Genomic DNA, 27,643 nt, shown 5'->3' on the forward strand with positions numbered 1-27,643 from the left:
CCCACTAGGAAACTGGCTGGGGAGCCCCGGTCCTCATGCCAGGACTTCCAGCTCCCTTCTTCCTCTGGTTCTTGACCACTTGAGGTCTTCTAGATGCCCCCAAGGATCCTGGGGGTGGTGCTCAGCCTCCTGGACTCACTGCAAGGGAGAGATGAGGTGTGGAAGGGGCAGAGCCTGGGCTGGTCTCCAAGTCGCTCTGAATCCCCTCTTCTCTTGAAATTATAGAAATGACTGGTTACTCCGGGTCACAGGTCGTTCAGAACACTCTCCTGCCCTAAACCCCTCCACGGATAAGAGCTCCAACACTCCACACGGATAAGAGCCCTGCCTTCCAGACCTCCAGGAAAGAAGGTATTCTGACTTCCCATCTCCCATCCACCGTCAGCCATTTTCCCTCCCTCAGGTCCCTCTTTCTGTCCTCTGCTCAATACTACTCAACCGCTATCTTCACATCCCCGAGTCTCTCCCCAGAGCCACGTCGGCCGTGGCAAGCACGACTTGTTTCTTCCCGAGGGCTCATGGGAAACTGGGATAGGGTGTACGGCCTCTCCCCCGCTTTCCAGACTCCTGGATCCAGGGGTCCTGATGCTCAGCCCCATCTCCCCAAGCCTGCACGATCACCCTCCCACTCACCAGGGATCTGGAAAGACGGGAGAAAGGAGGCAGGGACTGAGGGGGGGTGGTTAGGGAACCCAAAGGCAGGGAAACCGCTGACATCAGAAGCATCCAGAAATGGAAAGGGGGAACCAGGGGGAAGGAGGAGAGTTTAAGCAGAAGAGAGAAAAAGAGGGGGCAAAGTGATAGTATCTGAAAATAGAAGAAAACGAGAGACCCCTGGAGAGGCGGGGGTGGGTGGAGGGAGGGAGCAGAGGGGAGGGAGGCTGAGAAGAAAAGCCCGGTGTTCAATAAGGTTCGGACTCCCCCCACCCGTGGACCCCCACTCATTCCTCCCCTGCCCGGAGCCTCCGTTTAACTCTAATGGTAAGGAAGGTGTTCTGGATGTGTTGACTCTGAGCTTACTGAGCCCCGGCGAGGAGGCTAAGAGGAAACCCTGGAAAGAGTGGAGGCAGGAAAGATGGGCATAGCGGCTTTGGGGTAAACCGAATAAAAATGGGCTGCAGCAGTGGAAGGTCTGTTTCCTGTACACTTTTAGACCCTTGCCCCCTCCCCCAGAGGTCCTTCGTCCATCCCCCACCTTTGTCTTCCCTGGGAGCCCAGTACACCCTAGTTGCCATGGCAATGGCCAGCCAGAGGAAGATAGAGGGAATTGGTCAGGAGAGCCCCCCCCCCGCACCCTCCGCGACAGCCTTGGACCCCTTCCCACCCACCCCCACCCAGGCCCAGAGGGTGGGCTCGGGAAGAAACAGCGGGGACTCAGAGAGGGAGCCAGGCAGGAAGGATGTGAAGGACAGACAGAGGAGGTGAAGGACGGAGAGAAATCAGAGGAAGGTGGGAGGGCGTGCGAAGGGACACCGGGGCGGACAGGGGTCCCTTGCCCTTCGGGGTGAAGGGGTAAGGTCGGACGGCTCCTCCCTCCTGCCTGCCACCCACCGCGGTCTCCAGGGCAGAGACAGCAGGTGGCCGGGGAGGAGGGGCCGCCCGGAGGGGAAAGGAGCCGGTGGGGGCGGGGGGGCGGGGGGCTGCGGGGAGAGAGGGGAGAGGCCCGCGGGGGAGCGGGCCGGGGTCGCCTTACCTCGGGCTGCGCCCAGGACTGCCATGGAGACCGCGCACCCGAGCGACGCGGCTCGCCCGGGCTCCCGCCGCCTGCCGGCTCCAGCTCGCCGCCCTCGGCCCTCCTCCCTCCTCCCCCCGGGGCCTCCCTCCTCCCGCCCGTCCCAGCCTCTCGGCTCGGCCCCCTACATGCCCGCCGGCCCCTCTCTTCCGGGGTCCCGCCACTGCCCGCAGTCCGGAGTCGGGATGGAGGCCAGCCCGGGGGGACCGGACGGTGGGGACCTGGCGGGGGAGGGGCTAGGCAGGTGCCGGGAGGGAACCGGCTTCATTGGTGACCTGGCTCGAGTCCTGCCCCCACCCCACCCGGTTTTCCCCGCGAACTCAGGCTCCAAGAGGCCGCTGGTATGGCCCGGGGAGGAGGACGCGTGTGTTCCCCAGTGTATCTGTAAGGGCTGCTCCCAGGATGAAGGCTCACGCGAGCGTGTGCTGGAGGCTGCAGGAGTGAGGGGCGGTGGCCATGCTGGGGCTGCTTGTGGGATACAAGGGGCTAGAAGGATGCACCTCCCCCCAATACACTGCTGCCTCCTCCTGGAACACAAACTCACACTTGTGTGGGGGACACACACAGTTCTCACGCACACATCGCAGTTTCTCACGTGGCGCGCGCACACACGGTCCCTGCAGTCTCTCCCCTTCAGTAGAACACATACAGGCGCACACTCAGGGCCCTTTGGGGTGGGGAGGTGGCTAACCACCTCCAGAGGATTTTTCCCTCCCCAAGGAAACTTGATCTGCTTCTTGGGGGCAAACCTGGCAACCTGTCCTCTGGGTCTGACCCCACAAATCAGAAGATTCCAGATCCCCAGGAAAGAGTCCACCTCTGCCTCCCCCTCAAAGATTCCATCCCTGGGTCGGGAAGATCCCCTGGAGAAGGGCATAGCAACCCACTCCAGTATTCTTGCCTGGAGAATCCCATGGACAGAGGAGCCTGGTGGGCTACAGTCCGTGGGGTCGCAAAGAGTCGGACACGACTGAAGAGACTTGACACACAATGTCTCCCCCACCCTTCTCTCTCTCTCTCTCTCTCTCTCTCTCTCACATACGCACAAATGAAGAGCATCTTCCTTAAAGTTAAGTCTGTTGTATTTTTCTATCAGCTCAGGGAGGCAGGGGTGGGGATAGGTCAGGAATACAAGCAAGCCATGGGGACCCCTGGCGACAGCTGGGTGTTCTTCCTGAAAGAGGCAAATTGGAAAGAAAAGAAGGGGAAAGGGTGGGGATTGCGGGAGGTGATGAGAAAGGGAAGGGAGGAGAGTGGGGCAGAGAAGGCTGGGGATCTTGGGAGAAATGGATCAAGAAGAGGAAGAAGAAGAAAACTTGTAACCCCGAGATTTTCTGTATCCTGAGTCATTTGGAAGAAGAAAGAAGGGGGTGCAGGGTGGGGAGACTGAGGCCCAGGGGTATCACCCTTCACAGGAGGTGCCCTCAGAGGGTTCAGTTTCCAGCCAGCTCCCCACCTCTCCCCCGCCCCGGGCAAAACTCACCTTCCAGAAGGTTCTGAGAGGGTGAGTGGCGGTCACTGGACACTCTCTCCCACAGGGCCTGTGCCCTGATTAGGAGAACTGCAGGTTTTGTTCCCTGGTAACAGGATTCTGCAGCCAGCAGGGGACCAAGGAGGGATTCTAGGCAGGGAGGCCCTCCTGCCTGATCCTGAACTCTCTGAGGCAAACTCCTGCCAAGAAGGGCTCCCATGGAGGGACAAGGGACATACCAGGCATCTGTGACCAGCCAGCGGCAGAGACCTGCATGGTATTTGTCCCTCTATTCAAGACATAGCAGTGGAACTAGCAGCCAAGAGACCTGGGCTAGTCCACGTACTAGCTGTGTGAAGCTAAACTATCATGTACCTCTCTGCCTTCTGTTTCTGGTCGATACACTGGAGATGCTAGTCTTGGTCTTGTCACTACCCAGCCTTGCAGGATTTTCGTGAGGCTGAAATAGACATTGTTAGTCATGTCCGACTTTTTGAGACCCCATGGACAGTAGCCCGCCAGGCTCCTCTGTCCTTGGGATTCTCCAGGCAAGAGTACTGGAGTGGGTTGCCATTTTCTTCTCCAGGGGATCTTCCCAACCCAGGGATCAAACCTCGGTCTCCTGCACTGCAAGCAGATTCTCTAGCGTTTGAGCCACCAGGGAAGCCCATAGACAAACAAGCCCAAAGGAACTGGTTTGTAAACAGAGCCGTGCTGCTGAGGTGATAAGGAATCATGTCTGTGCACGAGTGTGCCCAGGGTGCCTGATTGTGCCCAGGTCAGGATGTGAGTCTGTGGTTCTGCCAAGGCAGAGTGAGATGCAGGCAGAATGAAATGCTGCTGGCTGGCAGTCAGGAGGAACTTGGGATCTGAATCTGTCCTTGACTAGCTGTGTGATCCTGGGCTAGTCCCTGCCCTCTCTGGTCCCAGGATCCTCTCCCCGTACAATGACAGTCTTGAGCTTCGTGCTGCAGACACCCAGCCTCACCCTCCAGGCCAGGCTGGGCTGGTCCCTCGTGCTGCCCGGGATCTGAGCCAGTGGTGAGGGAGAGAGTCGAGAGAGAAGAAGTCATCAGAGAAGGGTTAGGGTTGGAGTAGAAAATGGGGACGAGGAGGAGAGCATCTGGAGGAGCAGACCCAAGGCCCCCTCGACCAGGAGGGAGGGAGGCGGCCACAGGCCCCGGCTACATTCATCTGGTCCCCAGGCCCAGGGGCCGATAGGAGATGTGGCAGGGGTGGGGTTGGGGGGGCGGCGGAGCATGGTGGGGAGGTTGCAGGTGAGAAACCCCTCCTGGTCAGGGCCTTAGGTGAGACTATAGGTCTTCTGGAGCCGGCTGGAGGGACGAAGAATAAGAGGAACAAGTCTGTGCCTCCCAGCCCTTTGCTTTCCAGGCCCTCTGTGGTTCCCAGAGCCTGCTTTTCTCTTCCAGCGCAGGGCTGGCTTCCAGCCATACCCCGGGCCCCCTGCCCCTCACCTGGTCCTCCATCCCCCTGCCTGCTTCCCACCTCCTGGGCCATCCCCACCTGCTTCTCTCCTCTGCACCACCTCCCTCTAGCCTTTGTCTCCTTCCCTCCCCTCCCGCTCCTCCACCCTCCCCTCCCTCTCCGCTCCCCCCTCCCAGTTCCTTACTGGGGGCACTGGCAGGTCTTCTTCTCACTAAGGAGCCTCTTGATTTGAGACATCCGTTCTGCCCGGCGCTGTCCAGGGAGAAGGAGGCGAGTCGTGAGGGCCCTGGGCCTCTGAAAGGGAGCTGCCCCTTAGGCGGGAGGCGCAGGGCGGAAGGGAAAGCTGGGAGGGGAGAGGCCAGGGCTGTGGCCGAGGAGGCCATCTGTCCCAGAATTGACTCTGCGCCTTCCCTTCTCTCCCTCCTCATGGGATCTGGGACGGGGCCCAGCCAGCAGTGAGGGAGGGAGCGGTGGGCAGAGGGAACCAGAGGAGAAGCAGGTCACAGACACTGGACAGCCTCGTGGCCGGACCAGCCTCAGGGTCTTGAGCGTCCCATGGGGGCGTGAGGACGTCGGGGAGGGCTCACTCACCCTGCGGTGCCAGCATTTAACACAGAAGGCGCAGCAAACAGTGAAAAGCACTAGACCTGCGATTCCCCCCAACACCATGGGCAGGAGCTTTGGCCAGGCGTGGGTGAACTCTGAAGGCAAGACTGACAGACAGAGAGAGGCGTGCTCAGCTCCCTGCCCATCGTCAGGGCAAGGGCACACAAGGGGGCCCAGGACAGAGGGTCTCACTGCCCAGCCACACTTGGGTCTGGTCCTTGCGCTGAGAGAGCCAGGCAAGATACATGGGCCCCTTAGGGGCCACCAGAACTGGAAGGGAAAGGCTGGGGAAGGATTTTTTGTTGTTGTTTTTTTTTACCATTTTATTTTTTGGTGTTTAAAAATAAAATTTAAAAAAGACATTGTTGTGACAGTTTCAGGTGAACAGCAAGGAACTCAGCTATAGATATATGTGTATCCATTCTATCCCAAGGCTCCCTTGGGGAAGGGGTTTTAAGGTTACACACCACTCTGCTTTCTGAGGAGCTAGACCAACAGTCCCCACCCTTGCTATGCACACGAATGTCTGTATGTTCGGGTGTGCATGTATGTCTGGGTCTGAAGAGGAGCCAGGGAGGGGGGTTCTTGGTCAGGTGAGCCCCACTCCTGGGTGGTAGACCTTAGGGAAGTGGGAACTTGTAGGGCTACAGGAGCCCAGGGCCACACCCGACTTCACCTCATCATCCCCGTGTCCTAGGCACCTCACCTACCACCCTACCCATCTCAGAGCAACTGGGAGGCTGGGTGGTCTCCACCAGCCCTGGGAGGGTCCCCCAGCTGAGGAGACAGGGGCTCGGGGTTAGACCATGGAACATGGGCCCTGACTCACCCTCGATCTTGGCTTCCAACAGGACTTTGCCATTGTCACTCAGCAGACACTGCCACATCCCAGCCTGGGGCTCCGGCTGTGTCACCAACTTCGGCTGATTTGAGCCCTTCATACTCTGATTCCCCATCTTCAAGTTCAGGGTCAGCTTTGGCGGGCTGGGCCCCAGCACCTCACAGGTCAGACTGTTTGGGGACTTAGTCACTGCAGAGGGACAAAAGCCTGAGACAGGGACCCTGGACCTCCAGGAATTCCGTAGAACAATGACGATGATGCTTTACATCAGCACCACTCTGCTAGCCTCTCAGAGCACATTCTCATACAGTTAAAATGGAGGAAGCACAGCTTCTGAGGTCCAACAGTCTTAGATTTGAACCCTAGCCCTGCTGCTTACAATCTGTGAGTCCCTGAACAAGTTACTTACCAACCTGAAGTGTTAGTCACTCAGTGGTGACCGACTTTTTGTGACCCATGGACTGTATCCCACTAGGCTCCTCTGTCCATGGGATTCTCCAGGCAAGAATACTGGAGTGGGTTGCCATTCCCTTCTCCAGCAGATCTTCCCCACCCAAGACTGAACCCAGGTCTCCTGCATTGAATGCAGATTCTTTACACCTGGGCCACCAGGGAGAGCCCCACACAATTGTTAAATGGAAAGATACACGTAGAGCTCTTGAATGGGGCCTGACTTGTATGAAACACCCAATCTAAGCCATTATTGTTGGTGATGTTGTTATGGTAATTAAGGAGATAAGGAGGGGAAGAACTCAATATGACACCTGACATTGTCACCATCACTGTCATATTCTTATCCTCCTTAGGACAAAAATGACCCACAGAGGGGAGGGGCTTAGTTGGGATCTGAGAGGGTCCCGGCAGAGGTAGAACTAGAGCCTAGTTCTCAGTGAGGCCCTCGGGAATTCTAGTGGAGCTCACCCTAGGCCAGCTCTAGGATGTCAGGGAGGGACAGAGGATTCCAGTTCAGTTCAGTTCAGTCGCTCAGTCGTGTCCGACTCTTTGCGACCCCATGAATCGCAGCACACCAGGCCTCCTTGTCCATCACCAACTCCCGGAGTTCACTCAGACTCACGTCCATCGAGTCAGTGATGCCATCCAGCCATCTCATCCTCTGTCGTCCCCTTCTCCTCCTGCCCCCAATCCCTCCCAGCATCAGAGTCTTTTCCAATGAGTCAACTCTTCGCGTGAGGTGGCCAAAGTACTGGAGTTTCAGCTTTAGCATCACTCCTTCCAAAGAAATCCCAGAGCTGATCTCCTTCAGAATGGACTGGTTGGGTCTCCTTGCAGTCCAAGGGACTCTCAAGAGTCTTCTCCAACACCACAGTTCAAAAGCATCAATTCTTCCGTGCTCAGCTTTCGTCACAGTCCAACTCTCACATCCACACATGACCACTGGAAAAACCATAGCCTTGACTAGACGAACCTTTGTTGGCAAAGTAATGTCTCTGCTTTTGAATATGCTATCTAGGTTGGTCATAACTTTTCTTCCAAGGAGTAAGTGTCTTTTAATTTCATGGCTGCAGTCACCATCTGCTGTGATTTTGGAGCCCCAAAAAATAAAGTCTAACACTGTTTCCACTGTTTCCCCATCTATTTCCCATGAAGTGGTGGAACCAGATGCCATGATCTTAGTTTTCTGAATGTTGAATTTTAAGCCAACTTTTTCACTCTCCTCTTTCACCTTCATCAAGAGGTTTTTTAGTTCCTCTTCACTTTCTGCCATAAGGGTGGTGTCATCTGCATATCTGAGGTTATGGGTATTTCTCCCAGCAATCTTGATTCCAGCTTGTGCTTCATGCAGCCCAGCATTTCTCATGATGTACTCTGCATATAAGTTAAATAAGCAGGGTAACAATATACAGCCTTGACGTACTCCTTTTCCTATTTGGAACCAGTCTGTTGTTCCATGTCCAGATCAAACTGTTGCTTCCTGACCTGCATACAGATTTCTCAGGAGGCAGGTCAGGTGGTCTGGTATGCCCATCTCTTTCAGAATTTTCCACAGTTTATTGTGATCCACACAGTCAAAGGCTTTGGCATAGTCAATAAAGCAGAAATAGATGTTTTTCTGGAACTTTCTTGCTTTTTCGATGAGGATTCCAACGTCAGTTCAGAACCAACCCCCAAGGACTTACCCCCAGGGACTTCAGAGTCTGCCTCCCAATGCAAGGGACTCAGGTTGGATCCCTGGTCAAGGAACTAAGATCCCACATGCGGCAGGGCAACTAAACCCTTCGAGCTGCAACGACTGACCTGCAATGCTCTAGAGCCCATGCTCCACAAGAGAAGTCCTTGTGCCTCGATTAGAGAAACCCTCCTTGCCACAATGAACCCAGCACACCCACATTCTTTTTTAAAAATTCCCCAAACCAGAGGGCCCTTGATGGACTCCACCAGGCATCCAGGGCCTAGGCACTCTCTTGGAGGGTCTGTCGTGACTTGGAGGGACCCTGAGCCAGGTCCCTTGGCCCTTGACCCCACCCTCGCCATCTCAGCCTAGCTCCTCACCTTTCATCACCACGAGGTTCACTTTCTGCTGCAACTTCCCCTTGGTGAGATCCAGGGTCAGGGTTCCAGAACCTGCGTGCTGAGGCAAAGTCCGTGGCAGAGTGAGATGCAGTGGTAGCTTCTCCCCAACAAGGAGCTTGAGGTCCTTGTGAATCTTGTTCACCTTCACCTCTCTGTTCTTCACGGTGAAGGTGACCCAGGATTGGGAGGAAGAATCCCCGTTCGCCAGCTGCCAAGTCAGCTCCCCGCTCAGATTTTCATACTCGAAGGTGAGTGGGAAGGAAAACTCCGCCTGCTCCCCCTCCTTCACATAGACTGTTTCGGGGGCCTTCTGGAAGGCTGGAGGGGGAGGGAGAGAACCTGGGTCCATACAGGGCGAGGCAGGCGCAGGAAAGGGGGCCAGGTGAGTCCAAATACTTGGGCTGCCACTCGAGCCCTTCAATTTCCTTCTACATCTCCTCTCCTCTCTCTGCTCTGCACCTCCACTCTCTGCCACAGCAGCACCCCCTCCCTGGAGAAGCCCTCCTAGAACAGCCCAGCCACAGGGGTCCTCTCCCTCCTCAGGATCCCGGAGCACAGAGGGCATCTGGCCTGTACCACGTGGGTACAACATTCATCACCCTTCTCAAGGTAAGCGCAGACACTGGCTGACTATGTGCCAGGCGCTGTTCCAAGGGCACTTCATACGTTACTTGTCCTCATGACTGGACAAGGTAGGTTAGATCATCCCCATTTTGCAGATGCAGAGTCCAAGGCACAGAGAGTTCCAGTGACCTGCCCAGGGCCACACAGTCAAGTCAGAGCCAGGATTTCAGACAGAGCCCATGAACTTCATCACCGTGCTACCCTCCTGTGTGTCACAAGAGTCACCCAGAGGACAGGGTCTGGGGTAGCACCTGCCCTCTGGGCTTTTTTTTTTTTTTCCTTCCCAGTGCCTACTCAGGACTCTGAACCTGCAACATCGAGTTTCATCAGGGCTGCCTTGTTGCTGTGAGCATCTCTGAGTTAGTGGACTTGCAACTTGGTGGGAGGGGGAAGCTGAGGCAACCAAGAAGACAGATGCCCTTGACAGCCCTCCTCTGGGGCTTCTTCCTGGGTCTCTGGGGTCCCTGACATCCTTACACCCCCGTCCCTTCTTTCTTCCATGTCCACTCCCCCAAGGATAGCTTGTGAAGAAGAGAGGGCCAGCGTGTCTCTTAGGGCAGACTTCTGCTCCAGGGGATCCTGGCTTCAGCCTCCCCTTCCCCCTAAACCAGACCCCCCGGAGCAGAGCAGTGATGGCAGAGGAAGGTCTGGCAGGCAGGGGGTGCCTGCGGGGAAGGGGGAGCCCCTCTTACCCAGCACCACGATGGGTATTTTGATCTCCAGTGTCTGCTGGCTCTGGGAGATAGTGCACGTCCAGGTACCACTGTCCTGCAGCCCCACCTGGGCCAGTGACAGGCTCTTGACGTCTCTCGTATTATTATTCCCTGGACCCTTCCATCGCACGGAAGGGTTGCTCCCAGAGGGACTCTCCAAAGTCAAGGTCAGGCTCTGTCCCAGCAGCACGTGGGTGTCTGAGCTGGCAGTCACTGTGAGGGGAGCAGGTGAACTGTGTCACAAACACACACACACACCATCTCCCCAAGAAGAAGAGAAGAAGCTAGGAAGCCTAGGGTATCGGTCTGTCGTCCATTTATTGTTTCAGTTGCTAAGTTGTGTCTGACTCTTTGGGACTCCATGGACTGTAGCCCGCCAAGCTTCTCTGTCCATGGATTTCCCAGGCAAGAACACTGGAGTGGGTTGCCATTTCCTTCTCCAGGGGATCTTCCCGATCCAGGGATCAAACCTGCGTCTCCTGCATTGACAAGCGGATTCTTTACCACTGAGCCATCTGAGAATCTGCAGTTACTCTTGTTCCAACATCTCCCTTCTGTCCACCTCCAGCCCAAGGCAGGGTTTCCTCTCCCCTCCCGCTCTCCTCTCTTCCTTGTCTCTCTCTCTCCTCCCTCTGTCTCCTGCCTTTCCGCCCCTGCACCTCCCGCTCACCCCCAGGTCTCTGTCTCTGCTTGCCTGACCCAAGGCCTGAGGAGGCACTGAGGAGACACAGCGGCCTATCTGATCTGTCTTCAGACTGTGGCAATGCCAGCAGCTCAGGCCCTGGTTTGGGTGCAGGGATGTGAGTCAAGGAGGAAGGGAAATTGGCTGGAGGTCCCAGGCTGCCCCACTCACGTCTGAACACCTGCAGTTCCACCTCGAGCGTCTTCTTGTCCACTTCACAGGTATAAGTCCCCGAGTCAGTTACTTGGAGATTCTTGATGATCAGAGGAAAGGATCCTTGGTCCCACAGGTTTTTTTTGGATTCCACTCGATGGCTCAGTTCAGTGGTACCTGGGAGCAGATCCCGTATGGAGGAGGTTGGGGTACCCTGGAGACAGTGCATCCCTGGCAAGGGTGGTACCCACGACTCTTCTGATCTGAGTTGCTGATGTCCAATAGAATCTGCCCTGGTCCTAATCTGAGAACCCCAGACTGGTGAGGAGGTCCAAACACATTCCTTTACCTGGCCAGGACAGCATCTCACTAACCCCAAATAAAATCGTAACCTCCCTTAGAGAGCACCAGCCTCTACATGTGTGCACGCTAAGTCACTTCAGTCATGTTTAACTCTGTGACTCCATGGACTGTAGCCCACCAGGCTCTTCTGTCCATGGGATTCTCCAGGCAAGAATACTGGAGTGGGTTGCCATGCCCTCCTCCCAGAGATCTTTCCTACCCAGGGATCTAACCCATGTCTCCTGAGTCTCCTGCATTGGCAGGTGGATTCTTTACCACTGAGCCACCTGGGAAGCTCCACCAGCTCCTACAGGCCAACACTTTACACACATCATCTCAGGTAACAGTCACAAGTCTGAGAAATAGGTACCATTTTGCTTATCTTGCAGATAAGGAAACAGAGGTTTAGAGAAATTGAGTAGTTGTCCAAACTCTTGCTTACACATTATTGGCAGGAACATAAACCAGTGCAATTTCTTTGGAAAATAATTTGTTTTGTTCTTATTTTTTAAATTTTTATTGAAGTATAGTTGATTTAAAAATGCTATGGTAATTTCTGCTGTACAGCAAAGTGATTCAGTTATACGTATACATATAGCCACTCTTTTTAAAAATTCTTTTTCCATACAGGTCATTACAGAGTATTGGGTAGAGTTCCCTGTGCTATGCAGTAGGTCCTTCTTAGTTATCTGTTTTATATATAGTAGTGTGTATATGTCAATCCCAATCTCCCAATTTATCCATTCCCCTGGAAGGTAATTTATAATACTCCCAGAATTACGAATGCACATACAGAACGAAATGTCCACCATGAAAGAAGAGGTTAAATAAGTAGACTTCACCCTTTCAGTGGAATGCTATAAAAGAAGAATGAGGAGGCTGTTTATATTCTGAGATGGAATAATATCTAAAAAACACCGTTAACTGAATAAAGCAAGATATTTTCAAGGCTACCACTGTTTGAAAAGGAGGGGGAAAGTTATTTATCATCTATCTACCTATATTTCTATCTGTCTATCTATCTATCTTATAAACGAACAAATATTTGTAGAGGTGAACACAAGGAAATGGTCGCCTTTGTTGTCACTGGGGAGAGGAAGTGAACCCTATGAGACAGGTGTGAGACAGCTTTTCCGTTTATGCCTTTTGCTACTGATTGAATTTTAACTCCAGTAAGTGCTGGAGCTAGGATTAAAATTTAGTGTGTTGCATGACTTCCCCAGTGGTCCAGTGGCTAAGACTCTGAGCTCCCAATGCAGGAAGTTCAATCCCTGGTCAGGGAACAAATCCAACATGCCACAGTTAAGACCTGGCACAGACAAATAAATAAAAATGAATATTTAAAAAAAAACTTCACCTGCATCCCATGTTCGCTCAGCAGATAACTCCCAGCCCTAACCTCTCGCCTTCCTCCTGGGCCCACGTTTCCAATGGCCCAAGGAATGACTTCATCTGGATGTTCTGCCATCACCCTAAAACTCAGCTGGTTACAAATGAAATCTAACACCCTTTCCCTAAAATAACTTGTCCTCCTTGCTTCCCTGTTAAAAGCTCTTCTGGGTCTCATCAAGACCCCCTTGTCCAGACTGTTCTATACTTTGTAAAAGCGATTCTACTTTGTGAAAGTTCTAAGAGTGTGAGAGAGTCTGGGATCAATTCTTGGAGGAGACCAGTACAGAACAAAGCCTTAAAAGAAGGGTAGGCAGGGGACTTCCCTGGTGATCTGGTGGCTAAGACTCCACACTCCTAGTGCTGGGGCCTGGGTTAGATCCCTGGTTGGGGGACTAGGTCCCACATGACACAGCTAAGAGTTCACATGCCTCAACTAAAGATCCTGCCTCAACTAAAGTAAGATTCTGCCTGCCTCAACTCAAGATCCCGCAGGCCAAAGACTGAAGATCCTGCATGCTGCAACTAAGACCTGGTACAGCCAAATAAATAAATGTTTTTCTTTAAAAAAAAAAAAGAAGTAAGCTAGAGGAAAGTGTTGCAGCAAGAATGTCTAGGAAGGGGGTAAAGTTCCAGGAAAGTCATACAGGCAGCCACCTCCAAGCAGTCAGGACAATATCTGGGTGTGAGGTGTCCGGCTGAGGAGCTGCGCGAACCCATACTGAGGGAATGAACGTCTGGCAGAGGCTCTTCCAGGCTTAGCCTAGTGGAATAGGGAGTGGCTGGCACTGTGTTGGGAGTCAGCGCTGCAGTAGGAGGAAGAGAAGCAAAGTAGGAGAGACCAGTAGCAAAGGGAATTGCCAGGAAGCTCCCACTGTAACCCAGGGGAGGGGTAGGTGGCCTTGGCTAATGAGATGTTCCCATGAGAACAAAGAAGGTGAAACGGAAGAACACTTCCACAGGAAGGAACGGCCCTAGGCAGGGACCGAGGGGAAATCAGGGATTGAAGTAGGGCAAAAAAATCGACTCTGGGTCAGAAATTGGGAGCAGTCAGGACAGTGATCCTGCTGTTGTCAGAGATCAGGAAGTTGGGAAGGGAAGCCATTCTGGAAGAAGTTCAGATCTTAGGAACAGAACAAAAACATCAACACAAAAGAGGTGAGAATTTTTAGAAAGGAGCACAGTGTTTCAAGCTCACAGGCGATCATAGAAATGCAAATTAAAACAATGATGATATGTTTTTCAACTATCAAAATTAGCAAAAAATAAAAGAGAGAAGGTTTTAAATATTAGTATTCGGTGCCAGCAAGGGCTCCAGTGAGAGAGAGACACACACAGTGACATTATTATCTAGACTTACTGTAAATGGATAGAACCTTTCTGGAAGCAATCTGGCTATATACACCAACTTTTTTTTTTTTAAAGCTCATATCCTTAATTTCATTTCTAGAACTTTATCCTTAATAAGTTTAAAATTCAAGCCAAAATGTAGGTACAAAAATAATAATTACAGCGTTCTTAATAGGGTGCAAGATTAGATGAAAAGATAATGGCTGCATATTAGAGCATACTAACTTGATGAACTATTAGGTGAGCACTAAAAATGACATTTATAAATAATTTTCAATAAAATGGAAAACATTCATAATATACATTTTTAAAGTTGTGTTAAGATCATCTTTACTTTTTCAGTTAGTTATTTGAACTACAAAAATTATACAGACTCACAGACTCAACATTTCTCTCTTTCCTTGCCCACCCTCAATACTACTGCAAACAACTTACTGTGGATTTCTTCATGCTTTTTTCTGTTTGTGTAGCTATATATTTACACACATTGAATTTTCCTTTTTTTTTTAGTATCTATTTTTATTTAATATTAATTTGGCTACACTGGGTCTTAGTTGCCACATGGGGGATCTAGTTCCCTGACCAGAGATCAAACCCAGGGCCCTTGCATTGGGAACACTGAGTCTTAGCCACTGGACCATCAGGGAAGCCCCCACATTGAATTTTTAAATTAAAATGGGACTCTATTATTGATACATACATAGCTTACTTTCCACTTAACAAAATGTGCTTGACATCCTTCTAAGTGTGTGTGTGTGTGGAGCTTCTTCATTCTGTTTGTTTTGTTTTGACATTATGAAAGCTAATCATTTTACTCTGATGATTCTTTAAACGTTTTCTTCTGAGAAAATCATGCAACCATAAGAAATAGCGCAGAAATATCTGGAATACCCTTGACCCAGCTCACCCCAAAAGTAACAGCTTGCAAAACTATAAAGCACAGTATCGCTGCCAGAATATTGGCATTGACACAATTCAAGATGCAGAACATTTCTAGCACTATAAAGATGTTACCCTTTTCTAGCCAAATCCTCTTCCCTCCCAGACCCCTTCGCCCTGACTCCTGGCAAACACTAATCTGTTCTCCATTTCTATAATTTGTCATTCTGAGAATGTTATATAAATGAAATTATATAGTATGTTACTCTGTGGCATTGGCATTTTTTTTTCCCCATACAGCATAATCCTCTGGAGAGTCATCTAGGTTGTGGTCCGAAACTATAGTTCATTCTTTTTACTGCTGAAAAATAATCCATAGTATGCATACAACCATTCACCCACTAAAGGACATCTAGGTTATTTCTCGGAGAAGGCAATGGCACCCCACTCCAGTACTCTTGCCTGGAAAATCCCGTGGATGGAGGAGCCTGGTGGGCTACAGTCCATGGGGTTGCTAAGAGTCGGACACGACTGAGCGACTTCACTTTCACTTTTCACTTTCATGCATTGGAGAAGGAAATGGCAACCCACTCCAATGTTCTTGCCTGGAGAATCCCAGGGACAGAGGAGCCTGTTGGGCTGCCATCTATGGGGTTGCACAGAGTCGGACACGACTGATGCGACTTAGCAGCAGTAGCAGCAGCAGGTTATTTCTAGTTGTTGGCTACTACTAATAAAGCTGCTGTCAACAATTTTACACAGATTTCTGTGTGATCATAAGTCTTTATTTCTCTAAGGGGTAAATGTCTAGGAGTACAATTGCTAGGTTGTTGCAAGTTTAGCTTTCTAAAGAAATTTCCAGGGCTTCCCTGGTAGCTCAGTGGGAAAGAATCTGCCTGCCAATGCAAGAGACACAGGTCTGATCCCTGGTCCAGGAAGATCCCACATTCCATGGAGCAACTAAGCTTGTGTGCCACCACTACTGAGCCTGTGCTCTAGAGCCCAGGAATCGCAACAACTGAAGTCCCCAAGGCCTAGCACCCTTGCTACCCAACAGGAGAGGCCACCACCGTGAGAAGCCTACGCACTGCAGCTAGAGAGCAGCCCCCACTCCCTGAAACTGAAGAAAAGCCTGAGCAGGAATGAAGACCCAGCACAGTCAAAAATAAGTAAATACATTTTTTTAAAATTGCTGAACTGTTCTCTAGAGCAGCTGTACCATTTTATACTCCCACCAGCAATGTAAGAGTAACTGGTGTCTGCATCCTCACCAGCACTGGATGTTACTTTTTTTTTTTTTTTTAATTTTGGCCATTCTGATACGCATGTGGTGATATCTCCTTGTGATTTTAATTGGCATTTCCCTGATGACTAATGATGATGAACACATTTTCATGTGTTTGTTTGCCATCTCTACGTCCTCTTTGGTGAAATATCTCTTCGTGTCTCTTGCTTATTTTCTAATTGGATTGTTTGGGTTTTTTGGTATTGAATTTTGAGAGTTGTGTTCATATTCTAGATACTAGTCTTTGTTGGATATGCTTCTTAATCTTTCAATTTATTAATATCTCTTAATGACTTAGTTGCTCAGTTGTGTCCAATCCTTTGCAACCCCATAGACTGTAACCCGCCAGGCTCCTCTGTTCATGGGATTCTCTAGGCAAGAATACTGGAGTGGGTTGGCATTTCTTACTTCAGGGGGTCTTCCCAACCCAGGAATCGAACCCAAGTCTCCTGCAAGTCTCCTGCATTAGCAGGTGGATTCTTTACCACTAGCGCCACCTAGGAAGCACAAATAAATAAACTAAACTTGAGCCACTGATTGTTTTGTATTAATAGTACAAAAGAAGCAATAAATATTGCATGCCTCCTAATGCGATGAAATGATAATATAAAACACCATCTATAAAATGCTCTTGTCAAAAGATTAAACGTGTGCACCTCAGTGTCCATAGCAGCACTGTTTGCAATGACCAACACATGGAAGCAACCTAAATGTCCATCAACAGAGGAATGGATAAAGAAGGTATATATAATGGAATACTACTCAGCCATGAAAAAGAATGAAATAATGCTATTTGCAGCGACATGGATGGACCTAGAGATTGTCATACTAAGTAAGTCAGAAAGAGAGAGACAACTATCATATATCACATATATGTGAAATCTAAAATATGATACAAATAAACCTATTTACAAAACAGAAACAGATTCACAGACAAAGAAAACAAATTTATGGTTGCCAAAGGGGGAGGAATAGTGTATAGATATAACTGAATCACTTTGCTATACACCAGCAACTAACACAACACCGCAATTGAAGCTATACTTCAATTTTAAAAAAAGATGGGGCTATAATGCTTTGTAATATGGAGTACAGTTATTAAATAAGTCACTGAGAGAAAAAAATGAACGTAAACTTGATCATGTCTCTAGATCTAATCACCATTTCTAGGAGATTTAAGGGACAGAGGAACATGTTAAATGCTACCACAATGTAAAACTTATAGGGCAATTGCCTGGTTTCTTCAAATATCAGTTGCAATAGGGGGCAGAAAAAGGAAAGTAAATGTATAAATTCAAAGAGATTCAAGGGCCATATCAAGCAAATACCATGCATGAATTTTTATTTGAATTTTGATTCAAACAGACCAGATGTAAAAATAATATTATAAGGCATTTGGGAAAATTTGAACACTGGATAATTTTGGTCATAAAAGAATTAATTTTAAAGCATTGATGATGATATTATAGATGTGTTTTTAAATCAAAATATAGTTGATTTACAATGTTTCAGGTGTACAGCAAAGTGATTCAGTTATATGAACAAACATTGGTCATGAATTGATCATTGTTAAAGCTGAGAGAGATACACAGGGGTTCATTATATACTTATTCAACTTCTATATACATTTGAATTAAGAGAAAATGTTAAAAAAATAAGCAGTGAAATGCAAACAATAATAAATCAAATAAACTTATAAAGAATAAATACATTTCACACTGGTGGCATTTTTCTACTTTTGACTCTGTGACTTTCTCCCACTCAATAATGTACTGAATATTAGAAGCCATACCCAGAAGAAAGAAGAGTTACTTAAACAGGAGCATGAGGGTAAAATTTACGTGAAAAAATAAGATTGCAAAATAATGTTCCTAAGAAGTTTTGAAATCTTAATTCTTTCCACTTTGAAAGCTAGAAAAAGACTTCCCTGGCGGCGCAGTGGATAAGAATCTGCCTGCCAGTGCGGGGGACATGGGCTCAATTCCTGGTGGGGAAAGATCCCACATGCCGAGAAGCTACTAAGCCCATGTGCCACAACCACTGAGCCTGAGCTCTGGAGCCCACATGCCTCAACTAATGAAGCCCTTGCCTAGAGACTGTGCTCCACAACAGGAGAAGCCTGTGGAATGAGAAGCCCACACACATAAACTAGAGAGTAGCCCCCCGCTCGCCACAACTAGAGAAAAGCCCATGCAGCAATGAAGACCCAGGACAGCCAAAAATAAATACATTATTTTTTTAAAAAGCTAGGGGAAAACATTCTGTTGCTCTTAATGGAAGTAAACAAAGTATCATCATTGGTCTGTAACAACAATATTCATGAAATCATGGGTTTCATATGGTAGCTATTTTTCAAATATCCATTAAAATAAGGTCATCAATATTAAAATAATGAAACTATAATAGACCACCAGAAGCCATTCCCCAGCCCACCAATAGCTGGCAGAGGGTGGTTCTGGACTTGGGGAGTCCCTGAGACTCTGGCTGATGGCAGAACCCTCCAGAACCCCAGAGTTGACTAGGAGCTAGGCCCTGCCATGGGGGTGTTCATTCCCCAGGGCTCTCTTCTGTAAACAGGGAGCAGAACCCACCTACCTTTGTAAAAGAAGAGGCCACGCTTCCCCAGAATATTGGACTGGGAAGAATCTTTCCAGCTGAAGACCATGTTCTTCTTCTGGGAAGCCTGGCAGGGCAGCTCTGCCTTGTCTCCTGCCTTACCCAGCACCACTGTTTTTCCCTGAGTGCCAGCCGGGAGCATCGCTAGGTGGAAAAACAGGGGGGTCAGGCCTTGAGGCTGTGGTTGCCCCATCCCCCACCTGGCATTCCCCAACCAGCCCCTCCTCCCAAGCCACCTGCACCCGGACCCCAAGTCTGAGCACTCACCCAGTTGCAGCACCAAGAACAGGTGCCTAAGAGAGGTCCCCGGGCCCATTGTGGCTTTGCTGAGGCAGACAAGGACCTGAGCCTTCCCCCGAAGAAAGGGCAGGGCCTGGGGGAGACACCAGTCAGCAGTTAGCAGGCGTTCATCAGGCTGGGTCCCCTTCATGACCCAGACAGCCAGGCGGGAACCTAGACGTGCAGGCCCCTGAACAAGATACCCACAGGTTACATGCCACGCATGCTGTGCCTGGGCCAGGGGTGGGTTCTTTGCCAGGGGGAATCAGAAAAGGATTCTCAAAAGACTTCCCTCATGGTCCAATGGTTAAAAATCCACCTGCCAAGGCAAGGGACGTGGGTTCAATCCCTGGTCCAGGAAGATTCCACATGCCATGGAGCAGCTAAGCCCTTGCGCCACAATTATTGAGCCTGGGAGCTGCAACCACTGAGCCCACATGCTACAGCAACTGAAGCCCACGTGTCCTACAGCCTGTGCCCCACAAAGGAAGCCACCAGAATGAGAAGCCCTCACACCGCAGCTAGAGAGTAGCCCCCACTCGGTGCAACTAGAGAAAGTCTGTGCCCAACAACGAAGACCCAGCACAGCCAAAAATTAATTACTCAATCAATGAATTACAAAATAAAATGAGTGAATGGCCTTTGGTGTGAATTAAAGTTTTTAAAAAAGAAGAAAAGAATTATCAGAGAAGGTGGCAAATTGGTAGGAACTGGGGCTAGGGAGTCAGGCCAGGTCATGAAGGTCCCGGAACGCCGTGACCCTGGGCGCTCGAGGGAGCTTTACTTAGAGAAGGACAGGAGTAGACTTATAGGATGGATCCCTCCAGCTGCTGAGCAGAAGAGGACCTGGAGGAGGTCAAGCATGGGAGGCAGGATTGTAAGAATCCTGGTGGGAAAAGATGAGGCCTGAACTCAGAGAGACAGACTTAAGGGAGGAGTTCTGAAAGAAAACCCCCAGGACCTGCAGTCTGATTCAGCATGAGGGATGCGGTCAAGGAAAGGGCAGAGGGTGATTCCCTAGAAGGCCTCTGAGTGGGACAAGCAAAAAGGTGATACTCTGGAGTTTCTGTGGGCTTGGAAGACAGACAGGCCCGTGGGAGAAGGGGTCGCAGAAGGGCTCTGCACGGACCTGGAGGAATGGGCGGCACTGGGTTGGAGCAGTGACTCCCCATGTGTGATCACCCAAGAACTTGTGAGACAGGCAACCTCTGGGGCCCACCCTAGACCTCTGGGATCAGGAGCTGGGGTTGGGTGCGGCTGTCTGTGTTCACAGCCCTCTGGGGGACTGGTGCACGCTCAAGTCTGACAACCCTGAGACAGCTGGAAAAGAAAGGGGAGGGCACCCACCACAGTCTGCGGAATCGGGGGTGATGGGGTGGGGTGTGTGGCTGTGGAGCGAAGTCTTGGGGAGTGGAGCCTGATCTCGCATCTTGCTGGGCAGGCCGGAGAGTTAGGGCTGGGCTCGGCAGGGCGCTGGGAGCCGCTGCTCGTTTTGGAGCAGAGATGTGACAAGGTCTTTGAGAGCTTTAGGAAGCTCCATCAGATGGTAAGGGGACCAGATGACACGGAGGAAGTAGAGCCAAAAGGAAGGCCACCAGACAGTGCCTCACAGGCAGGCGGGACCAGGCTCAAGTGTCTTTGAGGCGGTGGTGGAAGGTTGGACTAGAAGTCTGGGAGACTAGCAGAGGCAAACTATTACATACAGGATGGATAAACAAGGTCCCACTGTATAGCACAGGGAACTATATTCAATATCCTGCAATAAATCATAATGGAAAAGAATATGAAAAATAGTATAGTATATATAACTGAATCACTTTGCTGTACACCAGGAACTAACACAACATTGTAAATCAACTGTACTTGAATTTTTTTTTTTAAAGTGTCTGAATTTGGCCTCAGATTGAGGGCGGGCCTCAGAGCAGTGACAGCCTTGGGGGCTGTCAGCACACACCTGGCACGCAGCTTGTGTATCCAGACCTACTTTTCTCCCCCCACCCCAACCCCCAGCCTGGTCTTTCTCTCTGCTGGGGACCACCTTTCAGTGAGCTGTCTGCTCTGAACTCCCAGAGTCTCCAACTCTGACCCCTTTATGTGCACATCCCACCTTCTACCATAGTTTCAGTTCCCGCCCTTCCTCCACCAACAGTCAATCTTAAGGGAAATCAACCCTGAATATTCATTGGAAGGCCTGATGTTGAAGCTGAAGCTCCAATACTTTGGCCACCTGATGCAAACAGCCAACGCATTGGAAAAGACCCTGATGCTGGGAAAAATTGAGGGCAGGAGAAGAAGAAGGTGTCAGAGGATAAGACAGCTGGATGGTATCACCGATCCAATGGACATGAACTTGGGCAAACTCCAGGAGATGGTGAGGGACAGGGAAACCTGGAGTGCTGCAGTCCAAGGGGTTGCAAAGAGTTGGACACAACTGGGCAACTGAATAATAACAACTCTCCTCCACCAACTTGATCTCTAGGCTGGAAATGATGGTCCAGCCAGCAAGGCCACCGCTGGCCCCATCTGGAGCACAGAGAAGGGTCTTGGGATGTATTTGGTTAACTTAAACCAAATTGAATTGAACAGAGAGGGGAAATCACCGATTACTTTTTTCTGGACTCCACATGGTAATTCTGTTACTAAAAAGTGTCTGTACACACCCAAACCTGGCCTGGATGAAGCCAAGTCATCACCATCCACACAGCCTACTCTTGTGCCAGTCCTCTCAAGTATTCTCTTTTCTTTTAAAATTATTTTTAATTGGAGGATAATAGCTTTACAATGTTGTGTTGGTTTCTGCCATACATCAACATGAATCAGCCATAGGTATACATATGCCCCCTCCCTCTTGAACCTCCCACCCACTTCCTCCACCTTCTTTTTTTTATTTTTTGAATTTTTTGGCCACATCACGAAGCATGTAGGACCTTAGTTCCCAATCAAGGATCAAACCTGCGCCCCCTGCATTAGAAGCACAGAGTCTTAATCACTTGACCAGCAAGGGAAGCCCACACCCCCAACCCCCAGGCATTCTCCATGCTCTCTGCCCTGCTCTCCACACGAAGGCTGACCACTGCACACCTTATACACTGTGTCACTCAGGCTCCCTCGCCCTTCAGCTCCTGGTTGGGGTTGGCCAATGAGAAGCACCCACAAGAGATGAGCAGGCCGGGGAGAGAGGAGAGGTTAGCGTGTTTTATCCTTGTTCTCTCCTGGCTCAGGGCATATTTTCTGGCATCAGCTGTATTCCCTCCCTTGCCCTTTTCTTCCCATGGTGACAACAACTCCTGCCAGGTGGCCCCCTAATAGCAATTCAAGCCCTAACTGGGTTCCAGTTAGGAACCGCTCTTTCTGGGGTGGTCTTGAACCGTCTGAGATGGATTCTGTTTTCTGTTGTCCACTGATCCATGATAAGGAGGCAGCACTTGAATGCGTGCTAAGGGCTTGACCCTCCTAGTGAGGTTTGGGCAGGGGAAGCCTTCTCTTCAAGAGGTGTTGAGGCACCAGATGCCAAAGCAGCAGGCAGAGTCCTGAAGCGGAAAGGGCCAACTTGATGTTGCTTCATCTGCCTGAAAGAGGAACTACTCAGGGCCTAACGCCTGGTAGGAACTTGCTCGAATTTTTTTAAAACAAGGTAAATAGGAAGACAAGTGGTCAAGAGGGAGGTTTTGGGGGCTTCCCTGGTGGTCCAGTGGTTAAAATCTGCCTTGCAATGCAAAGGACACGGTTTGGCCCCTGGTCCGGAAAGATTGCACGCGCCGCGGAGCAACTAAGCCTGTGCGCAACAACTTCTGAGCCTACGTCTACAGCCCAAGCTTTGCAGTAAGAGAAGCCTCCGCAGTAAGAAACCCACGCACCGCAACTAGAGTAGTCCCCGCTCATCCCAGTTAGAGAAAGCCTGCATGTGGCAACAAAGACCCACCACAGCCAAAAAATAAATAAATAAATCTTTAAAAAAAAAAAAAAAGAAGGAGGAGGAGGTTTCCAGGAAAGGAAGAGGGAGGCTAGGTCACGGGTGAAGTTGTTTACCAGTTGGCCTGGGACCACAAGGCACACAGCAGGAGGCTGGGGTGAGAGAGTAGGGTGGAGCACTCTTACATCTGAAAGTAGGTCCCACTGTCCGCCCATTCTAGACTTACCGTGTCCTGGGTGAGCGGAGAGTGAGGGAGTCTCCATGTGAGATGCCCTTCCCTGAGGTTCAGAGTCAGCTTTGACGCCTGAGCAAGACTAGGGACATTCTTGTCCCTCCCCAGGTGTGGTCAATTTTTCCTCCCCACTCCGTGATCCTGGCCTCAGTGCAAGGCCCACTTCCCACCCCCCAGTTCCCTGTGTTGCCCCAACCCACCACCCCAGGGCTCAACTTGGTCGGTGGAGGAGGTTCTGGGTTTCCAGCCGCTGTTTGCTTTGATGCCTGGGGCTTCCGCTGCCGCCCCAGAGAGCTGGCCTTTGATCCCCACATCCTCAGCCTCCCCAGAAGCGCTCTGCCCCGGTACAGTAGCATCCTGTACAGTGTACACCGCAGGCTCCTGAGGCTGGCGGGAGGGCCCACTGGTCCCCGAGGCCTTGACTCCTCTCTCTCTCCCTGTTTCTCTGCTCGCATCTGTGCTTCCCCTCACCTCTGCCTTCAGCTCCCTGTGTCTGTCTCTCCTCCTCTGCTAGGAGGCAGTTCTAGCTCTCCTGGCTTGCCTGCGGGGCCCCTTGCTTCTTCTCCCTCAGAATCCCTTCTCTCTCCAGCAGCCACTAAGCTCCACTCCCTCCTGGCCTGGAAACCAGCATCCTGGCCTCTGGGTGGAGGGTTGCAGTCTCCACAAGCTTCTGTGTGAAGAGAACCTGCAGACTACAGCCTGGGGCCCAGGATAGATGCCCGGGAGATGGCTGTGGGGTGGACAAAGGAAAAAGGACAGATTCCTTGGAGGAACACACAGAAGTCCCAAGGGAGGATGACGGGAGGATGGGAGGGAAAGAGAAAGGCGGGGAGGGACCCAGATTAGCTCATTAAAGCAGCAGCTACATTTACACAATCCTCACACACAAGGCCCAGGGTAGCACAAACGAGGTAGGGCAGAGGGAAAGAAGGAGATTCTGAGACACAAGACACAGGCCTGGAGCAGAGCACTGAGAGGCAAGGAGAAGCCAAGAAGGCAACGCACTGCTCGCCCTCGGGGCCCCAGCGCCCCCTACCCCGGGCAGGGCGGAGAAGCGAGGCTCGAGGCTGGGGGGAAGAGGGCACAGCCCCACCGCAATGACAGTCTGTGGTCCCGCAGGCACTTTTATCTCCTCCGCACGGCCCCCATCAGCCCCCTCCAGCCCGCCGCGGATGTGCCCCCTACTGCATGCGCCCCTCTGCTGCGCTCCAGCTTTGTGCGAATGTAACTTCCTAGAGACATGGTCCCTCGAAGGGACCCTTGTGGTTCGGTGGCTGCAAACCTCCACCATCCTCTCCTTTGCCTCCACCGCCCACAGGGAGGGAAACGGAGCGCCCCCTCTCCTTCCACGATCCCGGAGAGGTGCAGAGTCGACCTCAGCCAAGGAGCCCACAAACCCCAGCCCCTTGCCTGGCCCCTCCGCACACCCACCCTCATCAAAGGCATTTCACTCAACCAAGACTCACTGAAGCTCTGAAGCGGCCAGGCCCTTGTTTACCCAACTCCTTGATGCCATGCCAGGGCCAGGATCAGGGTCCAAGGGCGATGGGGCTTCTGCCCAGAACCGGTTGATGGGAGGGAGTCTTATCTGAGGTGGACCTGTTCTGCCTGAGGCCCCCACACTGAAGGAGGGAGACATCCCACGGTCCTCTGGGAACCCCTTCTTCTGAGGTGAGGAGGGCGGCCATTTTGTTCCAGCCCAGACTCTACACAGCGCAAGAAATTGTCAAACACGCAGTGCACGGACCTCCCCGGCATCAGGCTCTACCCTCAGCCCTGCACCCCGAAAAGCCCACCCCGAAAGGGCAGGACATTCAGGAAGAGCTGTCCCACCCAGAGCGCAGTGTTTTTGAGTGAGTGACAGTGGGGCCTTTCTATTCTGAGGGATCTGACTGTAGGGAGGAGGCCCCCATCCGCACATACACAGAATTCGGCCAGGATGGGAGGACAGTGGACACCCTGGGGAACAGGGCTGGAGGCCAAGGAGGCCTCAGGAGAGGGGGAGGACTGAGGATGTAGAGGTGGGAGGCTGGGGTCCTTCCGAGCGTTCTGCTTGAGAGGTGTCACCTCCTGTGTGTCCCCACACACACCCCACCAAGCCCAGGGAGGGTCTGCAAGTCCTTCTCTAACCACCCCCTGCCACCAGCCTCCTTTTCTAGAGCAGCTGAGACCCTAACACTGATTTCTTAGAACCAATTTTTCTAATGATGTAGTGGCCTAAAAATACGTCTCTCTCCCTTTTACCACATGTCACACCCAGGAGCTTGGCTTTACCCCTTTCTCAGAATTTTAGCTTTCAGTCATCTCATTAATCATTTTTAAGCTGAAGTGGAAGTGTCTTTAGATATACTGTTCAAAAATACTAAAAAGGCACGAAAAGCAAACAAAAGTGTAGGAACAGGAACATAACCTGAGTCGAAGGAGGCTACATCAGTCATATGGCTTATGAAATGCTGCAAATATGATTTCTGGTGTGAGTTTTGGTGAGTAAGTCATTGGGAAAATTAATTTGAGGGGAGAAATGTCTCTAGACCAGGTTCTACTTCTCTTTCTCTTGCTTTTATATTGTCATCTCTTTTCCTTTCTTTTTCCTAGACCTCCTCCCTCTTTAATATTTGTGGGTTGTTTCTATGTCTCTCTCATTTCTTCTTTCCTCTTTTTCCCCCCTCTTTTCCCCTCTCCCTGTCTTTATCTCCTCTACTCCCCATGACCAGTGGCCTTTTTCAGCCCGGGGCCCCCAAACGCCCATTTCTTCTCTGATCTCCAAGTCCGAGTCAACACCCTTCCGCCCCGGGAGCTGAGCTGTGTGCAGTGGGGCTGTGAAGAGAAGCATGGCAGAATCCCTTGGCTTCTGCAAGCTCACATTTCCAGGGGGAGAGTGTGGCTCGGGAAATGCCGGAGAAGGTGGCCAGAGCTCTGGGCAGGACCTGTGACGCCAACACATCTCTTGCCTCGCTCCCCTCCCATCCCCAACCCTCAGAAAGGAACGAAGCCTGATCTGTGCCTCTTACCTCCCAGCCTGGGTCCCTCTTCCCTTCTGCTTCTAGCGCAGGTGTGTCTCTGTGAGGGTTGGGAGCAGAAGCCCACTGGGGAGGGCGCCTGTTACTTCTGCAGACAGAGATACGCTTAGAAGGAGAGACAGGAAGCCTGGTAGCGAGTCTCCTCCACTCCCCAGGCCTGGGCCAGCCTCCAACGTCACCACCTAGGACTGGGGTCCCCACCCCCTGCCTTTTGGGGAAGATGTCAGAATGAAAATGGCAAAGTCAAGGGAAAAAATTCCGCAGAACCCGGCCAGAGCCCAGAATGTGGTCCCACTTCTCGGTGGATGGCAAGAAAAAGCGTCAATGTGCTTTTGGTGGCTAGTAAGAAAAACATTGATGGACCAGTGATATTACAGTCTGGCCAGGGCTTCAGGGAAACAAGAAGTGGGAGGCACATGGAGGGACCACAATAACTGCTGTGGTCAGCCACATACAGCATCGAACTCCAGGGCCAGAGGATATCTGTTCAGCAGGTGCTTCCAGGGCTCCCTCACCAAAGGCATCATAGTTGGGCCTGCGTGGCAGAAAGGGCCAGGGCTAAGAAGGGGCACCTGAGACAATCAGAGTGACCATGGACCGGGCTTCTTTCCTGTGAGCCTTCATTTCTGGCCAGTCCGAAAATGTTTCTCTCTGGTTCAGATCTCTCAAGAGCACCAGATGGGGGTCTCTCCGTTTGGATGTTCAGCAGACATAGCAAACTCAAACCCAACAAATAGCTTCCCAAAACAAACCCATCACCTCCACGCTACTACCCTCCAAACCTACTCCTTGTTCAACTTCCCCACTCAGCGAGGGACCCACCATCCACTCAGCTGCTCAAACCCAAGGAATTGGGTGGAATCTCTTTTTAAATATTTATTTATTTGGCTGCATCAGGTCTTAGTTGGGGTATGCAGGATCTTTCATTATGGTCCTCGGGCTCAGTAGTTGTAGCCTGAGGGCCTAGTTTCCTTATGGCCTGTGGTATCCTAGTTCCCCAACCAGGGATCAAACCCGCTGCCCCTGCATGGCAAGGCAGATTCTTAACCACAGGACCACAGGAAAGCCCTGCCCCCTCTCTCTTTTTTTAATTTGATTTTTTGTTTGTTTGGTTGGTTGAGTTTTTGTGTTGTTGTTCTTGTATTTTTTTACCATACCACATGACATTGGTGTTCAGTCGCTAAGTCATGTCCAACTCTGCGACCTCATGGATTAAGTACGCTAGGCTCCCTGGTCCTTAACTATCTCCGGAGTTTGCTCAGACTCATGTCCATTGAGTTAGTGATCCATCCAACCATCTCATCCTCTGCTGCCCTCTTCTCCTTTTGTGTTCGATCTTTCCCAGCATCAGGGTCTCTTTCAGTGAGTCAGTTCTTTGCATCAGGTGGCCAAAGGATTGGATCTTTAGCTTCAACTTCAGTCCTTCCAATGACTGTTCAGGGTGGATTTCCTTTAGATTGACTGGTTTGATCTCCTTGCTGTCCAAGGGACTCTCAAGGGTCTTCTCCAGGCAACATGTGGAATCTAAATTCCCCAGC

General features: G+C 50.9%; 1 protein-coding gene across 4 annotated transcripts; it reads right to left on the reverse strand.

The window, feature by feature from the left end:
• CD4 (CD4 molecule) lies at nt 1-26,249 on the reverse strand. 4 transcript variants are annotated; one of them, XM_086402169.1, is made up of 10 exons: nt 26,097-26,220; nt 18,929-19,034; nt 18,641-18,805; nt 10,819-10,977; nt 9,945-10,178; nt 8,608-8,946; nt 6,085-6,285; nt 5,241-5,362; nt 4,834-4,901; nt 1-138 (listed from the first exon to the last, which is right to left on the reverse strand). In XM_086402169.1, the coding sequence occupies exons 2-10, from the start codon at nt 18,975-18,977 to the stop codon at nt 90-92; spliced, it is 1,386 nt and encodes a 461-aa protein (XP_086258295.1). In that variant the 5' UTR covers nt 18,978-19,034; nt 26,097-26,220; the 3' UTR covers nt 1-89. The 4 variants fall into 4 exon arrangements, with proteins under 4 accessions (XP_086258295.1, XP_086258298.1, XP_086258296.1 ...); XM_086402170.1 differs by lacking the exon at nt 1-138 and adding an exon at nt 2,797-4,537 and having other exon boundaries at nt 26,097-26,249; XM_086402172.1 differs by lacking the exon at nt 5,241-5,362.
• Nucleotides 26,250-27,643: the final 1,394 nt, after the last annotated feature.

This window comes from Bos grunniens, chromosome 5, assembly GCF_055505025.1.
Source record: "Bos grunniens cultivar Pamir isolate PY7600 chromosome 5, Bosgru_T2T1.0, whole genome shotgun sequence".
In the NCBI taxonomy this organism is placed as follows: domain Eukaryota; kingdom Metazoa; phylum Chordata; class Mammalia; order Artiodactyla; family Bovidae; genus Bos; species Bos grunniens.

Excerpts from the sequence above, each read along its gene's own strand:
- CD4 (XM_086402169.1), bottom strand. The coding sequence starts at position 18,977 with ATGGGCCCGGGGACCTCTCTTAGGCACCTGTTCTTGGTGCTGCAACTG. Across the intron at positions 10,978-18,640 it reads TGGCCTCTTCTTTTACAAAG|GTACCACTGAACTGAGCCAT; the intron begins GTAGGTGGGTTC and ends ATCTGCTCCCAG. Across the intron at positions 8,947-9,944 it reads AATACCCATCGTGGTGCTGG|CCTTCCAGAAGGCCCCCGAA; the intron begins GTAAGAGGGGCT and ends CTCCCCCTCCAG.